General features: G+C 41.0%; 1 protein-coding gene across 1 annotated transcript in view; it reads right to left on the bottom strand.

Moving 5' to 3' along the window:
• Nucleotides 1–1,464: 1,464 nt before the first annotated feature.
• gcn1 (GCN1 activator of EIF2AK4) overlaps nucleotides 1,465–18,847 on the bottom strand; it is a 34,471-nt gene continuing 17,088 nt past the window's right edge. The window contains exons 35-57 of the mRNA XM_088336914.1: nucleotides 18,695–18,809; nucleotides 18,428–18,607; nucleotides 18,076–18,296; nucleotides 17,901–17,969; nucleotides 17,686–17,824; nucleotides 17,410–17,606; nucleotides 17,158–17,300; nucleotides 16,960–17,077; nucleotides 16,606–16,821; nucleotides 16,287–16,451; nucleotides 16,026–16,187; nucleotides 15,848–15,940; nucleotides 15,638–15,781; nucleotides 15,282–15,551; nucleotides 15,095–15,208; nucleotides 14,633–14,863; nucleotides 14,358–14,551; nucleotides 11,108–11,222; nucleotides 9,665–9,761; nucleotides 8,118–8,266; nucleotides 5,295–5,405; nucleotides 3,179–3,400; nucleotides 1,465–2,250 (exon numbers count right to left, since the gene is read on the bottom strand). Coding sequence (XP_088193040.1) covers nucleotides 2,125–2,250; nucleotides 3,179–3,400; nucleotides 5,295–5,405; nucleotides 8,118–8,266; nucleotides 9,665–9,761; nucleotides 11,108–11,222; nucleotides 14,358–14,551; nucleotides 14,633–14,863; nucleotides 15,095–15,208; nucleotides 15,282–15,551; nucleotides 15,638–15,781; nucleotides 15,848–15,940; nucleotides 16,026–16,187; nucleotides 16,287–16,451; nucleotides 16,606–16,821; nucleotides 16,960–17,077; nucleotides 17,158–17,300; nucleotides 17,410–17,606; nucleotides 17,686–17,824; nucleotides 17,901–17,969; nucleotides 18,076–18,296; nucleotides 18,428–18,607; nucleotides 18,695–18,809 — 3,591 coding nt within the window. The 3' untranslated portion in view covers nucleotides 1,465–2,124. The remainder of the gene's footprint in view (nucleotides 2,251–3,178; nucleotides 3,401–5,294; nucleotides 5,406–8,117; nucleotides 8,267–9,664; nucleotides 9,762–11,107; nucleotides 11,223–14,357; nucleotides 14,552–14,632; nucleotides 14,864–15,094; nucleotides 15,209–15,281; nucleotides 15,552–15,637; nucleotides 15,782–15,847; nucleotides 15,941–16,025; nucleotides 16,188–16,286; nucleotides 16,452–16,605; nucleotides 16,822–16,959; nucleotides 17,078–17,157; nucleotides 17,301–17,409; nucleotides 17,607–17,685; nucleotides 17,825–17,900; nucleotides 17,970–18,075; nucleotides 18,297–18,427; nucleotides 18,608–18,694; nucleotides 18,810–18,847) is intronic.

The raw sequence follows: 18,847 nt of genomic DNA, 5'->3' as shown, positions 1-18,847 counted from the left end.
AAAATTCAGTCATTTTATTCATATTTAGTTTCTTTTGTCTTTTATTGGCATATTAGATATTGGAGTAATCCAAAAGTATTAGAAAGTAATCAAGTTAAAGTAACCCTACCCAACTCTGGTTTTGACGCTATAAAGGTATCATGTTTTGTTGTCACTGTGGATCAGGAGGTAATATATGGAGGGCTGATCATGTCACAGTAGAAATAAATGTATACATACTTACAAATATAAGCCATATAAATAAACACACACACAAAATCACAATATGGTACCTATATATTACATAAATGCAATGTACTTCTATATCAATGCCTCTTGATTTAATTATTTTGCTGTGACAAAAAAAGTACACAAAAAAAGTAAATGGCAAAATAAGTACCAAGATAAATCCGATGAATAAATGAAAAAAAAATGCATTAAAAAGGATCGCGTTCATGCCATATATTTCGGTTTTACACAATGTGTTGAATTATAAGGCCCACGGACTGGTTCTAAAAATATCACATGGGTCATTGTGATTTTCTAGGGAATTGATTTCCACCTGGTATGATGTTTAGGTTAACTAAGCCTATTTTAACCTCTAATAATTACAACATGGAAATAACAGTAACATAGTAATAGAGCTGTTGTTAACAACTGAAATAAATTATATTGAAATGCATATACAAATGCATATGATAAATGTTTTTGGTCATTATTATTAGTTAACTGCAGTGTCTGAAAGTCATGACAAAAAGTTACCGGAAACCAGGCCATAAAGTTGCCTGCCCCATTTTTCACAACTTGAAACACAATAAGACGACTCATCACAAAAAAAACCATTGTTGCAAAGGATTAAAGATTGATAATCAGAATATGTAACAGAACAACACTTTAAGTTTATTATAAATCTACTTATAACATTCATTGCATGTATATGACATCGCTGTTTTCCATCTTCTTTCCACGATACTTTTAATGTACGTTTACGTTTTGTAGCGTCATCAATTTTGTTAGCTTCTTTTGAATCTTTCTTCTGGGGCTCAGGTTTTGGATCGATTCCTAACCACTTATCCTTTTCTTGTGTTCTCTGTGCGTCTACTTTGGAAAATGATAGGCAAATGCACAACCTTATAACGCTTGGGAGAGCCCGGAAGCACTAAGTTATCCGATGCAGGCTTCTGATAGGCAAATGCCAAACGCAATTCCCAAACCGAACAAAGATTTCAAAATCGGAATAAAGCAGACGTTTGATTTGGGGAAAAAAAAGGTAAAAATTGAAAACATTTTTTTCTTGTCTGTCACCCGGGCGGACACGTTTCGTAAGTTGTACGCCCGACGTAAAAGATGCACGCCCTGGGCGTCCGGGCAGACGTTTATTTCAGACTTTTTACTGCTCTGGTTAAAAAGGCAATCTCCTGTTGTAATGTTTTCAATTTTTTTGTGCACTCATCCACAAGAGCTTAAAAAAACTTAAAAAATAGGTTGACTCAATCCCCAAAGGGGTTTTATTTGCATTAAACAGAGACTACCAATTTGTACTAACAAAAATGTACCAAAATTCATTGTACAGTATGAAATCAAGCCGTTTATTTTGGATCGCATTTTTACATCAACATGATAAGAATCTTTGCCGACATGAACCCCCCGCTCACGATGTCTAACACAAATCAAGATCTCCAAAGTCATACTGTTAATGTGTATAATATCCCAATCGCAAATAATTACGGGTAAAAAAAAAATTTGGGACAAGAAGCAAAAAAATCTGAACGTAATCTGTAATACTGAAATAAAAATGATAAATTAAAACGTTTGACTTTAGAGTTTTAAAAAAAGGGATGCAAATTGCTGGGGTGGGGGTGGGGGTGATTGATCAGGATATGAACCTGTAGCATATTTAAAAAACGTCCATATATGGATGGCACTGGCTGGAAAATATGAGCAGTTGCACGGCACGAAAGCTATGCTACCAAATTGTGACACATTTTGAAAGCTAAATAACAGCGCTTGAGAACAGAAAACAAAAAGTGAGAGAAAATTGAGGCCGTTGTAAAATAATGTTTTGGAATTGTAAATTTAGGGAGGCGCTAAAACGACGGTGTGAAATACACGTCCGACATTATCCAATAGCTGGGTCCGGATCCATCACGTGAGTATGGTATCATCGATTTCTTCATTGGAGTCTTGCTGACTGGCAATCTTCTTCAAAGAACGGCGATGACACTCCGACAGGAGGTCTTTACTGGCGGTGTCCAAAATGGCCGTCATGGTCTGAAACGTGATACATACAAGATGAGCGTCAATGTATTCCATAGATAGATATTTTATTCACCCCCGTAGGGATATTCACACTTCCGGCAGTCTTCTTTGTTGTTTATTAACAGATTAACAGGATGGCCTCGGGGTGCTGTGTTGTAGTTTAGCCACAGTTATCACTTAAGTGTAGCTTAAGATGTGATTTTAAGGTTCTGTTGGTAGTATAACAAAATCATGCATGGACTTGCTCCCTCATATCATTCAGATTTAATTTCCCCCTATGTTCCTGTCCGGAGCCTTCGCTCTGAAAACGCTGGTCTAATAGTGATCCCAAGATCCAAGAAGAAATCAGCTGGTTCCAGAGCATTCTCCAATTGGGCTCCGGTGCTCTTCCCATGAGATTCCATCTGCAACCTCAATGCAAATGGTTAAATCTAAGCTTAAACCACACTTCTACTCTATAGCATATGAATAACCTATATTTTATGTTGACAATATGTGTATCATTTGCCCTCTTGTAAGTTTTAGATCAGGGGATGGTGTCATAATAGTCTGTAGTTTGCAATAATCTGTAGTCTGTGCAGCCCTTTGAGACTTCTTGTGATTAAGAGCGTCACAAATAATCATGACTTGACTTGAGGTGTTTGAGTTTTTCCTTGCCCTCATGTAGGTTTTAGATCAGGGGATGCTGTCATAATAGTGTGTGGTTTGCAATAATCTGTGCAGCCCTTTGAGACTCTTTGTGATTAAGGGCGTCACAAATAAACATGACTTGACATGAGGTGTTTGAGTTTTTCCTTGCCCTCATGTAAGATTTAGATCAGGGGATGCTGTCATAATAGTGTGTGGTTTGCAATAATCTGTGCAGCCCTTTGAGACTCTTTGTGATTAAGAGCTATACAAATAAACATGACTTGACATATCCTGTCAGTTGGGGTCTGACCTGCAAGCATTCGTCTCCCTGGCGGAGTCGTAAAAGGTTGACGATGGTGTGCTCGCTTTGGGCTCGGACGCTGGTGTTTTTGTCTTTGGTGTTATCCAAGAGCGCCTTCAACAAAGGCTTCATGTGATTTGGTTCCATGGTAGGTGCCGCTGGCTCTTTGAAGACCCACCACAGCACTTGTTCGGACACCAGTCGAATGTCGCTGGACTGGTTCTGAAGACACTGTGGAAGGGCGGAGAAGACAAATCTTAGTGTTTCCAAAACCAGATCAAAACTGGTATTAAAAAATAAATAAAAAGAGAATAATTAAAAAAAAAACGGTGGATGGGGGAGGGGGTTGATATCTTCTCATTCACTTTTGGGGAATTGGTTAATATGAGTGGTTTTGTTCCCTGAGCAAAGGAGGGATGGGGTTCTGCTGCAGCAGCACATTGAGCACAGGAACGGTTCGAGAAATTGCAATACAGAGGGACGAAAAATAGTTTGTTTAATAATACTTTTAAATTATTGATGATGTGTTGTTGTTTCAGGGATTCTTTGTTGCTTGACTTTAGTTTTAGCAGTGTCTGAAATAACGATGCCCGGACGCCCGGGGCGTGCATCTTTTACGTCGGGCGTACAACTTACAAAACGTCTACGCCCGGGTGGCCGAACACTTTTTCAAGAAACAAAACCCGACATTTTTTTATTTAAACATTTGTATTAAGATTTCAAAATCTTCGTTCGGTTAGGAAATTTCGGAATTTCGGTCCGTTTGGCAATATGCATGCTCAGCAGCCAATCAGGAGACAAGAAAAATAAAAAACTTTTGGGGGCGGCAGTAGCTCAGGAGGTAGAGCGCTCGTCTTGGGATCAAGGGAACCCAGTTCGAATCCCGGCTCGTCCGTGTTACATGTCGAAGTGTCCTTGGGTAAGACACTGATACCCCCAATAAGCAGCAGGTTATCGCCTTACATGGCTCCAAGGCCGCTATTGGGAAATGTGGAGCACATTGTAAAGCGCTTTGGGAAGTCATTGACTTGAAAAGCGCTATATAAATGCAAATCATTTCATTTTATTTCATTATTTTTTAAGTTTTCTTTCAAATCAAACGCTTGCTTCATTCCGATTTCGAAATCTTGGTTTAGTTTGGAAATTTCGGAATTTCGTTTGGCAATGTGCATACTCTGCAGCCAATCAGAAGCCTGCATCGAATAACTTCGTGCTTCCGTACTTTCTCGAGCCTTATAAGGTCGTGCATTTGCATATCATTTTCCAAAGTAGACGCACAGAGAACACAAGAAAAATGGAGAAGTGGTTAGGGATCAAGCCAAAACCTCAGCCCCAGAAGAAAGATTCAAAAGAAGCTAACAAAATGTATGACGCTACAAAACGTAAACATAGATTAAAAGCATTGTGGAAAGAGGAGTTCACGTGTCTTGTAGCAGAAGACGCAACGCAAACATTGCATGAATGAAGATGAGTAAATAAAGGTACATACAGATGGAAAACAGCGATGTCATATACATGCAATGGGTGTTATAAGTAGATTTATAATAAACTTCATTTTAAAGTCTTCTTCTGTTATATATTCCGATTATCAATCCTTAATACTTTGCAACAATGTTTTTTTGCGATTAGTTGCCTTATTGTGTTTCAAGTTGTGAAAAATGGGGCAGGCAACTAATGTCCGTTAACTTTTTGTCACAAATTTCAGACACTTATCAGTTGTAGTATATCGGTTAAAGCAACAAAAAGTCTGAAGAACCGTTTGGAAGCTGTGCTGGAAAAAGCCTGTTCTCTAAAAAGAACTGGAATTCCAATCAGTGATAGGTTGCAATTTACAATTACATACCAGTCAACTTATACAATTTCCCCCGGTTTGATGTATTTTAATCATTTCAAATTATGTACGTCGTATAACAACTTTTGTTGTATGCACCGCCCCCTGACATGCCACCCGACCCCCCTGGACCCTCCAGACTGTCCATCCACCAGGGTCTCACAAAATTCTAAGGGAAACACTGCTACTACAATTACATACCGTCACTTCTTTTCATTTAGTGAGTGAATTTTAAGACTGGAATCATGACTTCATTGCCGGTTCATTATCTTTCAATTGTGATGCATCACAAACCTTGACGAACTGTGTTATAAGGCGCTGGCAAACATTGCTGCCCCCATCCTTGCCGAGTTGATGTCGCATTAGGAATCCCATTCCTCTGATTCCACTGCTTGCAATGGGGATCTGCAAGAGGAGCCAGATTAAAATCACCTACTCACTCCTTAGAGTTGGATGTAAAACAATTCAGATTTACAATATTTTCAAAATGGGGTTTGCACACTTTAAAAGGGACACCAGATGTCACTGTATTGCAAATTAAAACGTGCGCTACTGTAAAGTAGGCTTAATCGTATTTGCTCAAGGTGTGTATTTCTAATCAGTTTGATGTTCACTTTTGGCGTCTCACTCAGTCTCCCTGTCTTTGTTTGATGGTAACTTTCCAGGGAGGGGAGTGATCTTTTATCTTTTTTCTTTTGTCTTGGGATCTCAATAAAACACAAAGGCAGGCAGAGGGGGGGCTGTGTTATAGTCAGAAGGAGGGTGGCCAGCGAGTAAATTATCCATTCCTTTCGGTCCTTTTCCAACTGCAGTTGTAAAAATCCAAAACAAGTCTTTGCCTGAATTTCCTTCTACGGTTAGCCAATCTTTCTTTTTTTTTTTTTAGCCCTCCCACACTTCAGTGGTCGTTTTACACCCAACAGCTGCAAAGGAAGAATACAAGTACAAAACACGCATCGTTTTACTCTTTTTTTGTTTAGCAAGGTTTTTCGAAGTACTCTTAGCAGGAAGATAGAAGACAATCATCTCATCTGTGTAAAATACAAACAAACAAGGTTTTTAAAGCACCTTTATATACTAATTCATGTATTTGTGCTTATCATTTAAATTACTATTGTTTTTTGAATGACGGTTTTTATCACTAATACACACTGTCCTTTAAGCATTGATGATGAATGTAAGTCAGAGCTAGCAATACTGGTGAATGGTACAACACTGACATTTGTACATCACACATGTATGCTTAAATCTCAATCCGGAACAGGCTTTTGTTCCGGGCCTTTATAAATGGATTGACGGGCTAAGGATTGCAAAGTCTGACTCCAGGAAAATGCACCATCTGGAGTTAACTTGTTGTTAAATATGTCATACTTGCAATCAACTGATTTTTTTGATTCCATAAGCCAGTGGTCAAAGTTTTGTTTTTATTTATTTATTTGAGGACCACGGATGAGAGGGTGAGTTCACACCAGGGCTCCACAATCCATCCCTACTCCAGTCCATCATACATCATTTTTCGAGTCTGGAAAACACTAAGTGCCGTGAGCCGCTGAAAAATGTATTGCATCAGTGCCAGAAAATGTCTTAAACCCTGTAATCTCGCACACAATTAAAACAAGACAATCAACATGCCGTATTCCTCATTTATGATAGTAACACATCTGCCAAAGACAATATGAAATGAGCCCGAATGGGTGTCTTTACTCACATGTTACGACAGTTCTTGCCTTATAGGCAGCTGCTGGTTGCATTACACAATTACCGTAAATTCCGGACTATAAGCCGCTACTTTTTTCCCAAACTTTCAACTCTGCGGCTTATTCAGTGATGCGGCCAATTTATGTAATTTTTCTAACGGCCGCCAGCGGCGCTCGAGTACAAAAGGTAAGACTTAGAACGGTGGAATATATGCGCCGAGGAAGACTGCAACTTCTTGGCTTGTGCATAAATTAAATTAGCGTAAACATACCCTCATCAAGCAAAATGCAAAAAGAAAGGCACATGACGCAGCTTTCAAGCTAAAACCAATCGAGCAGTCCGGACGGTTTACCGTGATTTTTACAAGTACGCTATGTTTTTTTTACAAGACCCGTTTACTGTGTTGCGAGCATGTTGCTAGCGTGTTTTGGAATAAGGGAGCGTGGGACTATGTCTATATGACAAAGTTTCTTTCCGACACTGAGGAAGATGACTTTGATGGCTTCAGTTCTAAGGAGGAAGATGAGGACGGTTTACCGTGATTTTTACAAGTACGGTATTTTTTTTTTTTTTTTTTTTACCAGACCCTTTTACTGTGTTGCGAGCGTGTTGCTACCATTAATTGCCCTGTCACAGGCACGGTTTGGGATGAAAGTTATTTTTTTATTATGAAAGCTTTGAAAACTCTCTCGGTGTACCGTCTTTCTCTGTAAATATGTATAACCCATGTATAATATCTATTTGCAACTGTATATTTTTGTAATGTATTTATTTTAGACACTTATTCTGATGTTTTGCACGGGCGAATGAAAAAGGAGGGGCGGAAAAAACGGGGGGGTGGCGGGAAGTGGGGTAAAGGTGAGGAATAGACAGACCTGTTTGTGGACGCGGCGGACAATAGTGGATAGATATTTTTCCCAGCCTTACCTTTGGAAATATACACTTTTTTCCTTGGATTACTTTCAACGGGACCCGGACTCTGCAGGTCTTCATCAAACCTTAAGTACCGTTATCATTTTCCGTTTATTTTGCCGGCTGTGATTTTTGGACTGTGTACTTTAATGAAGGACATTTAGTTTCAATCGCGGGACTTAAAGTTGGTTTTGGGTTCGCATGCCGCTTATATACAGGTGCGGCTTGTGTAAGTACAAAATCGGTTTTCCTCTTAAAATGTGGTGGGTGCGGCTTATAATCAGGTGCGCTCTATAGTCCAGAATTTACGGTACATAAGGAGCAAAATGCTAATGAGTCAAATTTAAATGCAAAAATATACTTATTTCGAGTCTTAAAAAAGACTTAACTCGATATAAGATAAAAAAAGATATTACTGTTTTACTGATGACACAAAAAAAACATATCAGCAATAAGCAAAGAGCTTAAGTCCAGTAAATATCAAAATGCAGCAAAACGTCTGCTCACCCTATCAGCCGTGGCGTTGGCCAAAATGGTCTCTGTCACATTGCTGCAGTATTCCTTCCCACACAGCTTTTCAGGCGCAGACTTAACAGCTATGGCTAAAGCCAAGCTCCGGCCGTGACGCACCATCCAGTCCACACCCGACATATCCGCTGAATCCAAAGACAAACAGTTATTCATTTGCTTGAACAACAGATTCCTGATTAAGACACCAAAAATTCATACACGCACGCCTATTGGCATCAGATAAGGTAAGGTAGAATCGGTATTCTTGAAGAGAAAGCTGGCTTAAGTGGAAAGACCAATAGCTCATTCAGTGCCATAACATATAAATGTTTTCAGAAGCATTAGTTCTAAAAGTCAAAACATTTTGCTTTTGTTTTATTTTAGAAAACTATTACAAAGGTTTTGGTGCTGCTCATCAGTCAGTATCAAGCCTTTGGGAATGATTTCAGTATGATAAATCACCACTAGATGACGGGAATGACTTTGATGGGATTTCAATGTAGCCCAACTGCCTAGTTATTCAGCATATTTGTCAGCTCATATGGAGAGTACGGGCAGCAAAGCACTGTAGTGAGCAACGCGAAGCTATAAGTACAGATAGTTAACGCTTCAATGCTTATTCTTTCTAAAAATGATGACCTTCGTCCTCGTATGGGGCGGGGAAGGAAAACGTTCAGTGTATGTCCACAAATCATGCGATCACTTTGCCGGAAACATCAGGCGCTGGAAAATTCTTGCAAAGTTAATGCATAAGTTCAGTCTTGCAATACAATTTATTTTTGCAGGCAAAGTTCCCTTGTGTGTATGGAAAGTATTGTTTAGATAATGGGCAGCACGGCGGCGCGTGTGCGGCACAGTTCTGAGGTCATGAGATTGAACCTCCTGTGTGGAGTTTGCATGTTCTCCCCGTGCTTGCCTGAGTGTCCTCCGGTTTCCTCCCACATTCCAAAAACATGCATGTTAAGTTAATTGGCCAGTCCAAATCGTCCCTAGGTGCGGATGAGCAGGTGAATTGTCTGTCTCTGTGTGCCCTGCGACTGGCTGGCAACCAGTTCAGGGTGTCCCCTGCCCACTGCCCGAAGATGGCTGGGATAAGCGGTGCAGATAATGGATGAATGGATGGCTGTTTAGATAATGGAGGCATCACAAAACAAAAAAATATTCGGTGAAAGATTTGCCTGAAATGCACCTTTTTACCAAAATACATTTTTCTCTAAAGTTTTTTTGTTATGAAATAAGTATTTTCAAGAAACTTAGTATGGTTCTACCTGTTACAATTTTTTAGTAAACAGTTGAACATTGCAATTTTTTCTAATGAAATGTGAGAGTTCAAGCTTTCTTTTGATATGTCCGATGCCCATATAGCTACACAACGAAATTTTCTGTAGGCCTTCAAAAATTAGTCGGCAACGACCCTTCCCATTTGAGGGAAACATCTGTCACTGATTAAGATGATAGCAAGAAATATCTAACACACTTAAATGGATACAATACAGAGGAAGTGAAGTGGTGAATATGCATTCAAATTTGTATAAGAAACCAACCTAAGATGTGTTGAAGTAAAACACATTTCAACTCCTCCTCAGACAGAAAAGGGCAGAGCACTCCGATACAGCCGGCTGAAGCCATCCGAGTAGCATCCTATTTTAAAGATGAGAAGGGACACAGGCAAGCAGGTTAAACATATGCTAAGCTTAACTCAACAAACATGACATTATAATCCACCTATTCTGCATTGTATCTGATTTCCGCACACTTCTAGTGATAGCTTCTTCAAGATGGCATGTGAGAGGTCAGGATGATGTGGTGCAAAGGGTGACCAGATCCCTGAGCACAAATAATCTCCGCGGGTTCCACATCCTTGCACCCTTTAAACTTAAGATAAGGTGCTCCTTTACACTCATTGACAGATACTTAAAACCTTTTTGCTGTAAAACACAATCTTAATAGACTCTCAGGGTTCATACACCTTTTTAATGGCCAAATTCAAGTACTTTTCTTGGACTTTGAAAGACCATCCATCCATTGTCTTCCGCTTATCCGAGGTCGGGTCGCGGGGGCAGCAGCGTTAAAAGGGAAACCCAGACGTCCCTATCCCCAGCCACCTCCTCCAGCTCATCCGACGGGACCCCGAGGCGTTCCCAAGCCAGCCGAGAGACATAGTCTCTCCAACGTGTCCTGGGTCGCCCCCGGGGCCTCCTGCCGGTGGGACATGCCCGGAACACCACCCGAGGGAGGCGTCCAGGAGGCATCCTTATTAGATGCCCGAGCCACCTCAACTGGCTCCTCTCAACGCGGAGGAGCAGTGGCTCTACACCGAGTCCCTCCCGGATGACTGAGCTTCTCACCTTATCTCTAAGGTAGAACTTTCAAAGACCATTTTCTAATTTTCTCAGTACCAGTAAAAGAATTTCAGTGCCGATCAAAAGAATGGTAGCCTAAACCTTTGTTATAAACCCTAACTCTAGCCCCAACCTTATTTCAGAACCCTAAAATGGGTTTAAAACCCTAACTTACAGACAAACTCTAGCTCCTAACCCTGCTTCGAACCATAACCCTAGCTCTAAACCTATCTTGGGACAGTTTAGAACCCCAACATGGAGCCCAAACTCTAGTTCCTAACCCTAAACCTACACTTTACTCCAGCTGCAACACTCGCCCCAACCCCATTTCAGACATTAAATTCAGTTTAATACACCAATAAAAGGCCTAAACCTTCGTTTATAACTCTAGCACCAAATCCATTTTGGAGCCATGAAACATAGGAACAATTTCAAGCACTTCACCTAAATTTCTAGCATTTATTCAAACCTTGAAACACAACAGTAAAATTCAAGCTTTTTCAAGTATTCCAAGCACCTGAACGAACCCTGCAGATGATAAAAACATACTGTTCTGAAAACAGTCCAGTTGTTAGAAAGAAAAGACTTGTCATGATAGAAAGATATTCTCAACCCCGGTAAAGTTTTCCGCTCTCAATGTCATACCTCGTCATGTCCCAGCATGCCGAGTAATGCAGTGGTGATGTTCTTGCGGATGTTTGGGTCTACCTTGGACCCGGCCCCTTGAATGACAAACCTTAACGCTTGAAGCATAGTCTCCCTGTCAAAGAAAAAGTGAGAGTGATATAGAACATACTATCAGAATATTAAAAAACACAAAGTTAGTTGGTTGTGACGGTTAGTGTGGAATGCAGTTGTATTCATTCATTCATTCATTCAATTAATCCATGTAAGAGAGAAGGGGGGGAAAAAAAACCAAAATGTCAGCTCATGGGCTCATTCGAGTTTTAAATCTCAGTTTAATGCGCTGTTGTATTAAGTGCTGAGTGCTTTCCAAGTGTCTACAACAAGTACTTGTTGTCATTGCTGAATAATCCAGCAGCGTGTAGCAGCATTGCAGCACAAAACATGCAAAGACATTTACTGACTGAATGGTAATCCAAGTATTGTAAGAGTTCAAATAATAAAATAAAGGTCAGATGTGAGCGTTGATGACAAATTTGTACTGTTACAGATTATATTAAACAGTAGTTGGGGATGTCAATGTTCTCCTTGAAATAAAAGGGTTTTAAGTGTTTTTAATAGACATGAACACTGTCACTAATCCATTTACTTGTGCCAATTTAATATTCTATCGATCCATCTACCTTGGTCATATCCCTCAAGAGGGGTGACCGACAGTAAGACAAACACATACAATAAGAAAACAAATAAAAAAAAGGAAAAAATAGCAAAAATAAATAAATAAAAACAACACACATGGACCATGGCCAACCCAAATGCCCAAACACCCAAACAAGTTAGGCACCTCGGCATCCAAATTGGTCATGCTTTCCCTCCAGATGAAACGGGACACAACAAAACGGCCATGTCACTCGGGTCAGGGTGACACAATACACTCTTCTCTTCAACAGCAGGGCCCAACAGCTTTCACTGGTTTACCCCTGCCGCATCATACAGGTCCCCAGCCCATCCTTAGAACGCATCCAAACATCCCACTATCCTTTTACAACATCTCTCCACACATTCCTTTCACCAACAAGAGCTCTAGCTTCCACTAGATTTAGACCTCTTTCCTGCAGTGCACTCATAACACAATCCATCCGCGTCAATCGCAGTCTTCCTCTTGGTCTCCTTCCATTTACTTCTGCTCAATTTATTAAAAAAAAAACAAAATATGATACAACTTTCTGATTAGAGCCTCATGTTCCTTTAAGTTCATAGAGCAATAAAACAATAATCCTCACAAAAAGTTTCATATCAGCAGTGTTGGGAATAACACCATTCTAAAAACGTAGACGTTACATAACGGTGTAATTTGTTTAGTAACAGGCTAATCTAAATTTTCCCGGCTCTACCGCGCAGTTACCATTATTGATGGTCAAAAGCTGTGCATTACTTTGGCTGCTGAATGCCACTGGCGGTGCACTCACCAACCCGACGGCGTGTACAGCGACGCGGTTTTCCGCTTGCCTCAGAGTAGTATTACGTCACGTATTTTTGGACCATGTCACCATTTAAAATAGCGACGACCACATAGTTAGATAACAATTACAAATATAGTACTTACTAATCAATCTATAAGGGGACCAGTGCGCCAAGGACCCCTACTTTGCCTGCTACCCAGCACTCTACGCGCTAGAACCCTTTGGCCTCTTCCACAAGTGGTGAGTCCATGGGAAGAGGGACCCACGTCGTTCCCTTGAGCTTTGCCCGGCCGGACACCATTAGCAAAGACCAGGCACTCGCCAGTGGACCCCACTTCCAGGCCTGGCTCCAGAAGGGGGCCCCAGTCACACTCGTCCGGGAGAGGGAAATCGCGAACCAAAGTTTTTTGTCGTCATAAGTAGGTGGCATTAGCTCAGGTAAAGCACTCGTCTTGGGATCAAGACGTTGCAGGTTCGATTCCCGACTCATCCGTGTTATATGTCAAAGTGTCCTTGGGCAAGACACTGAATCCCTAATGCCCTCGATAGCAGGTAGTTGCCTTGCATGTCTGATCCTGCTATCAGTTAGTTAATGTGTAAATGGGAAAAGTGTGAAGCACATTGTAAAGCGCTTTGGGAGGTCTTCATTGATTTGAAAAGCGCTATATAAAATGCAGACCATTTACATTTAGTCTATGATCTGCGCTTTGTCTGGCCCCTCACCTAGAAACTGTTAGGCTTCTGGTAGGGTCATGGGTGACCCTACCAGGGGCTTAAAGCCCCCAGACAACATAGCTCCTAGGATCATTTGAACCCACAAACTCTTCACCACAGTAAGGTAGCAAATCGGGAGGAACAGTGTAATATGTTTACATAAAAATGTGAAGTTTATTCTTTTCTCTCTATGTTTTTGTATTTTTATTTTTTCCTTTGTTGTATTTTATTTATCCCCCTTTAAGTCATTCATACATACATAATAATTGGTAATGTCGGAAATAAAGCAACAAAAAAAAAAAAAAACACCAAGAAACGTCTGGGACCATAAAGAGCCCAGATGAAAAACACGGTTGCTAAAAATAGTCAGAATTCTCACCTCTACAAGAAAAAGCTGTGTTTTTTATTTGCTCAGAAAATTTCTAATTATTTGACATACAACTTTTTTTAAAAGTAACAGAAATAGTTACTCTTCCTGTAACTAGTTACTTTTGCCATTGAGTGATTCAACACATTTTTTGAAGAAGTATTGAGTAACTTTAACATATTACTTTTTAAAAGTAACGTGCCCAACACTGCATACCAGTAAAATTATTATTATTGAGGTGCGTGGGCCAGTGAAAACAGTTATGATTAATTAGAATATTTTTGTTATGCCTCCACAAGTCTGAACAAGACATTCGGTAGCTCTGGTGACAAAGAATCATGGCTCAGGTGGTTGACAGTGACCCTAAACAGGTGTAGAGTTTACTACTTTACATATTTATTAGAACTGCAGTTGGAAGAGCACGTAAAACAATCTCGTAAAACTAAAATTAGGGTGACGTTTAGCTATTGTTCATGCTGCACCGTGCTTTAATACTTTCTGAAATATTTTGAAAGGTTGATATCAGTGAAGCAGTGCCACCTGGCGGGCAGGCCAAAGAATTATTTTAAATTTACCTATCATTTTTGGTCAAGATCTTTTCTTACGATCCTGGTATCCAAAATACTTATGAACACATCTTACATTGTAGCTTGAAAACATGAATTAATTAATAGAACATTACCATCACAATCAAAATCAAAGCATAGTTTAGTCAGCAATAACAAACCTGACTCCAGAGTCCTCAGCATTGCGAATGGCGGATAGTTGTTCTGTGAAAAGTGGATCAACCTTGCTGTGTATAGAAACCAGTTGGCCCAAGGCTTCAGCAGCCCTTAACCTCACTGCACGGCTTGAGTCTTGCAAGGCCTTTAGAAAGGTGGTCTGCAGCTGTGGCAGGAAAGGCTTCAGTGCGATACCCACCTGAGAAATGGAACACCGTGTTTTTGAACATCCCTCTGCAATTCAACCTGGCAAAGCGATTTAAAAAAAAAAATCACAGACCTTGGCCAGCAGAAGGGTAAGAGTCTCCAACAGAGCAGTCTTCACTGTCCAGGCAAAGCGGTCACCTAAGATACGAATGAGGGGCCCGGTGATGTTGATCACGGATGGCCGCAGAGCCTCTGGTGATGTCAATTTAATAACCCCTCCTAATGCTTTGGCTGCTTCCTCTTTCTGCTCGGGACTACCAGTAAGAACGCCTTCTCTCAAGACAGGCAGGATGCAGGTTACACCCTGTGTGGCAAGTATTGTATCATTTCTAAGTAACTGTTCCCTTAATCAGTCATATATATATATGAAAACTACTTGTTCTTAAGACAGTATTTTTCTTTAACATATTCAAAATGTTTTAATCAATAAATTATTGTGTCTTGGAAGCATAGGAACAAAGTATTACAATACAATTTGAAACATCAACCAACTAATCTACTTGATAATTATTCCAAGAACACAAATCAGTCTTACCTTTTTGGGCAGACAGAAACCTGGTAGGTGTTGACCCTTCACATCAGCAGCTGCGGATCTAATATCTCGATGGAGGTCATCAATTAAAGCCAGCTGGCTGCATGCATCCAATTTCTTTAGGGAAAACGATATAAAATCAGTCTCTAGATAACTAGTAGCAGAATATACCGCAAAATATCACTCCGACCTTGGTAATGGAGTTAATTGTGTCCCAACTCTGAGACAAAACCTCTGTGTTGGTGTCATTCAGGAGGTGGATGAGGCCTGACAGCAAGTCTCGTGTATGTGCACCATAGTCCAAGCGTGTGCGAGCAAAGTAGGCATTGAGCATAGTAACCGCCGCCTGCCTGAGCCTAGTGTCTGTGCTTCTAGTTGCCTCCAAGAGATCATCTATTATGATGCGCTGGCCCACTTCGTCATCCACAGAGAGGATCACTGTTTGACAATTGCACAATTCCTGATGCAAAGTATATGACATTCATCAGCGATGAGGGAAGCAATAAACATCAGCATCACCAGATAAAACATTACATAAAGAGTTACCTGTGGTTCATCCTCTGTTCCTAATTTTCCTTTGAGTGAAGACAGAAGGGCAGGTAGAATGACGCCTAAGTGGCGGGTGAGGGCGTCACCAGCCACAGCTGACAGGAAGGCCAATACACGAGTGTTCACAGGAGGAGCAGTAAGCTGAAAACACAGGATTGATTTTAGTAAAGCAAAATAATGTACTAATGTATTATTTTCAATTGTTACCTTTGGCACCAAATAAGGCAGCACAGATCGACTCTTCACTGCCATGACTTGCTTCAAGCCATCTAAAGCAAACTCTGCAGTCTCTTCATCATCCTGGGAAAATATTTAACACAGCTTTTGTTTTAAAACAAATCTTTCAGAGCAAGTCAACTTTAGAGAAAAAAATACATCAACTTACAAGCTGTTTTAGTAAAGTGGGCAGGATGTCATCCAGTGCCTGGTGACCAATAGTGGCATGGAGCTGCTCAAATGTTTTGGCAGCAGCCTCTCTGACTTCTTCCAGTGGGTCACAAAGAGCCTTCCTAACAGTGGGCACTAAAGACTCAGAAAAGACCAGAACCTATGCAAAGAAAATAACATAAGCAGTCAGAAATAATAGTAATAGTCAACCAAAAGAGGGGTAACTTGTTTTGTGGAAAAAAACATTAGCATGACTGACCGCATCTTTGCTGGTAGACTTCATGATTTCGCTGAGGCCAATGCAGACCCCCTGCCTTTCATCACTTTTGTCAGAGCGCAGACCTTGTTCCAGGATGGGAATGATCTCGGGAAGAATTTTCTCACCTAACTTTCTCACCAAATCACCCAGTGTCCGGGCAGCGATCTGAAATCACATAGAGGCATTGAGTTGAAAAATGAACAAGAATACAAGTCCCTTTTGCATATCAGATTCAGATTCAGATCTACTTTATTGTCATTCTAGTACACGTGTATACAGAACGAAATGTCGAAAATAAGAGTCATCATCGAGGACGTACTGTTCTCTTGTCAGGACAGGTGGATGCCAAGAAGCCGAGCAGGAGACTGAAGAGAGTTGGGAGTATTTCTCTGAGAGTTCTTGGGGTATTGGACACCACAATCTTCCAAACGTGGAGAGATGCTTGTCGAACTACAAGCTGGGTGTCAGAGCGTCCCATGTAGAGGCCGGAAAGTACACGGTTACGACGCTCAGCCCCGAGAGCTGAAATGATAGCCTGTAACAGACAACTAGGATCATCTCATGTCAAAGAAAAAGATGGTCCCCTTTTTGTCCAAAACACATTACTGTGCTTTGAATATTTCTCAAGAGGGCTATTATCAGAAGAAAAATCTCAATAAACACGTGGTCTTACTCTATTCGATGCAGCGGTTCCAAAGTTGTCATCCTCTGATGCAGTCTCTGTAGTCATCTTCCCTGTCACTCCAGAGATATGGAACAAGAGATCACCAAGAAGCTGGACAGAACTGAACCTGTAAATCCACACAGTCAAACAGGTATTAAAGACACAAACATCGAATCTACACTTTGAATAATAGTAAGTTTTGCTGACCTGATTCTCCAGAGGTCATCAAACAACCCCTGCTCGAGTTCAGGAAGCAAGAGTGCAATCGCAGTCTCTGCATACATGCTGATGATGCGCTGGCCAGCTCGCAGTGCCGTATCTCTCACATATTCATTTTCATCAGCCAAAGCCTGAAAGGCAAGGCCAAAAACGTTGATTGACTCCAATAACAATATCAGGTAGCAGAACATAGACAGGTGAACGTATAAGGGAGGTGGTTTGAACCATATAATTGATTACCTTCAGGATACAAGGGATGATGGGCCCAACATAGGGGGTAAATTTGTCTCCGAATGTGAGAGGCAAGTAGATGAACATCATGATGTAGCCATCTCTCACATGAGATGCTATATCCACTTTACTCGCAGTCTGCACCACATCAGGCATCAGTTTGTCAAGCTTTTCAACTCCAAGCCCAGCCATTACTTCAGCCAGTCCTGAATACATCCAAAAATAAAATTTGTCAGCAGTCGAGCCACCTTTACTAACAACCAAATAATCAGCAATGTTAGCGACCTTGGGCTGCTCCAGAACGATCTACTGAGCTCTGCTCAGAGGCTAGTGTCTCCATGAGCCAAGGCAAAAGATCGTCAAAGCAGGATTCACCCATTCCTTTGACCATGGCGCCCAGAGCCTTGGCTGACACTGTACGAACCTGGGGAGAAGGCGCATCAGCATGAACTTTGAACATTCAAACATGTGAAGCTCAGTTTCTTTATCATTGAACCCACCTCTGGAACTGGGTCCAACAAGGAACTCTTCAGTCCAGGAATGACACTTGGCAGGTATGGTGATAGGTCCTACAACACAACATTAACAGATTAAATCGGTTAGTTGCTTCACAGAATATAGTACTCAACATATATTAAGTGTTATGCATGGTTTTTGTGTGGCTAGAGATGATACCTTCTGGTCTGTAAGAGAGTACATATTGCCAATAATCTGAGCGGCCATCTTGCGAGTGTCAGTGGAACGATCCTGGAAAGCTCTCTGAACGATCGGCATGATCAGAGCTAAGGAAGGGGCATCAATAAAGTGAACGAACTTGGTCTCCAGAAGGTTTTGGAGACATGTGTGGGTCCTTCGGGATGGATCAGTGAGAGCATCCAGCAGGACAGGCGTTATAGCTGGTAAAAGAAAAATACCAGTCATCGGAAACGTAAAGAAAATATTTTAATATGATGCTGCAAAACAACAGGCGTCAATTCTGAAATGAGAACTGAATTAACTAAAGTAAATTTGAATGCTTCATTCTTACCCAAAATTTCAGGGTTTCGGATGACTGAGCCAATTTGCCGTAAAGCCTGCTGACCAGCTTTCTGCACCTTCACATGGGAGTCAGTCAATACTTCAGTAAGTTTGGGAACAATGCTTGGCAGACAGGAAGACAACTGCTTTGGTGCACAGAAAGCCATAGCGCCAAGTAACTCCACAGACCCTGAAAGGGCAAAGCAGGAAGATAAAAAAGGATGACATTAGTCACTTTCATTACACTCATGGCTGGTTTTTGGGTTGCAGTACAGACCTGCTTTAGTCCGCCACGACTCCTCTTCCAAGGCCACAAGCAGTGAAGGTAGTACTAGTTTCACACCATGAGCACTCAGGTTCCTCATCACTGCCTTAGCACAATCATCAGCAGCCTGGAAAATTGATGAGGAAATTTCAAACACATTCACCA

This window comes from Urocampus carinirostris, chromosome 5 (genome assembly GCF_059441175.1).
Source record: "Urocampus carinirostris isolate Australia breed hairy pipefish chromosome 5, RoL_Ucar_1.0, whole genome shotgun sequence".
Taxonomy (NCBI): Eukaryota; Metazoa; Chordata; class Actinopteri; order Syngnathiformes; family Syngnathidae; genus Urocampus; species Urocampus carinirostris.
Note: the sequence above shows the minus strand (reverse complement) of the source record. Positions and strands in the feature narration are given on the sequence as shown.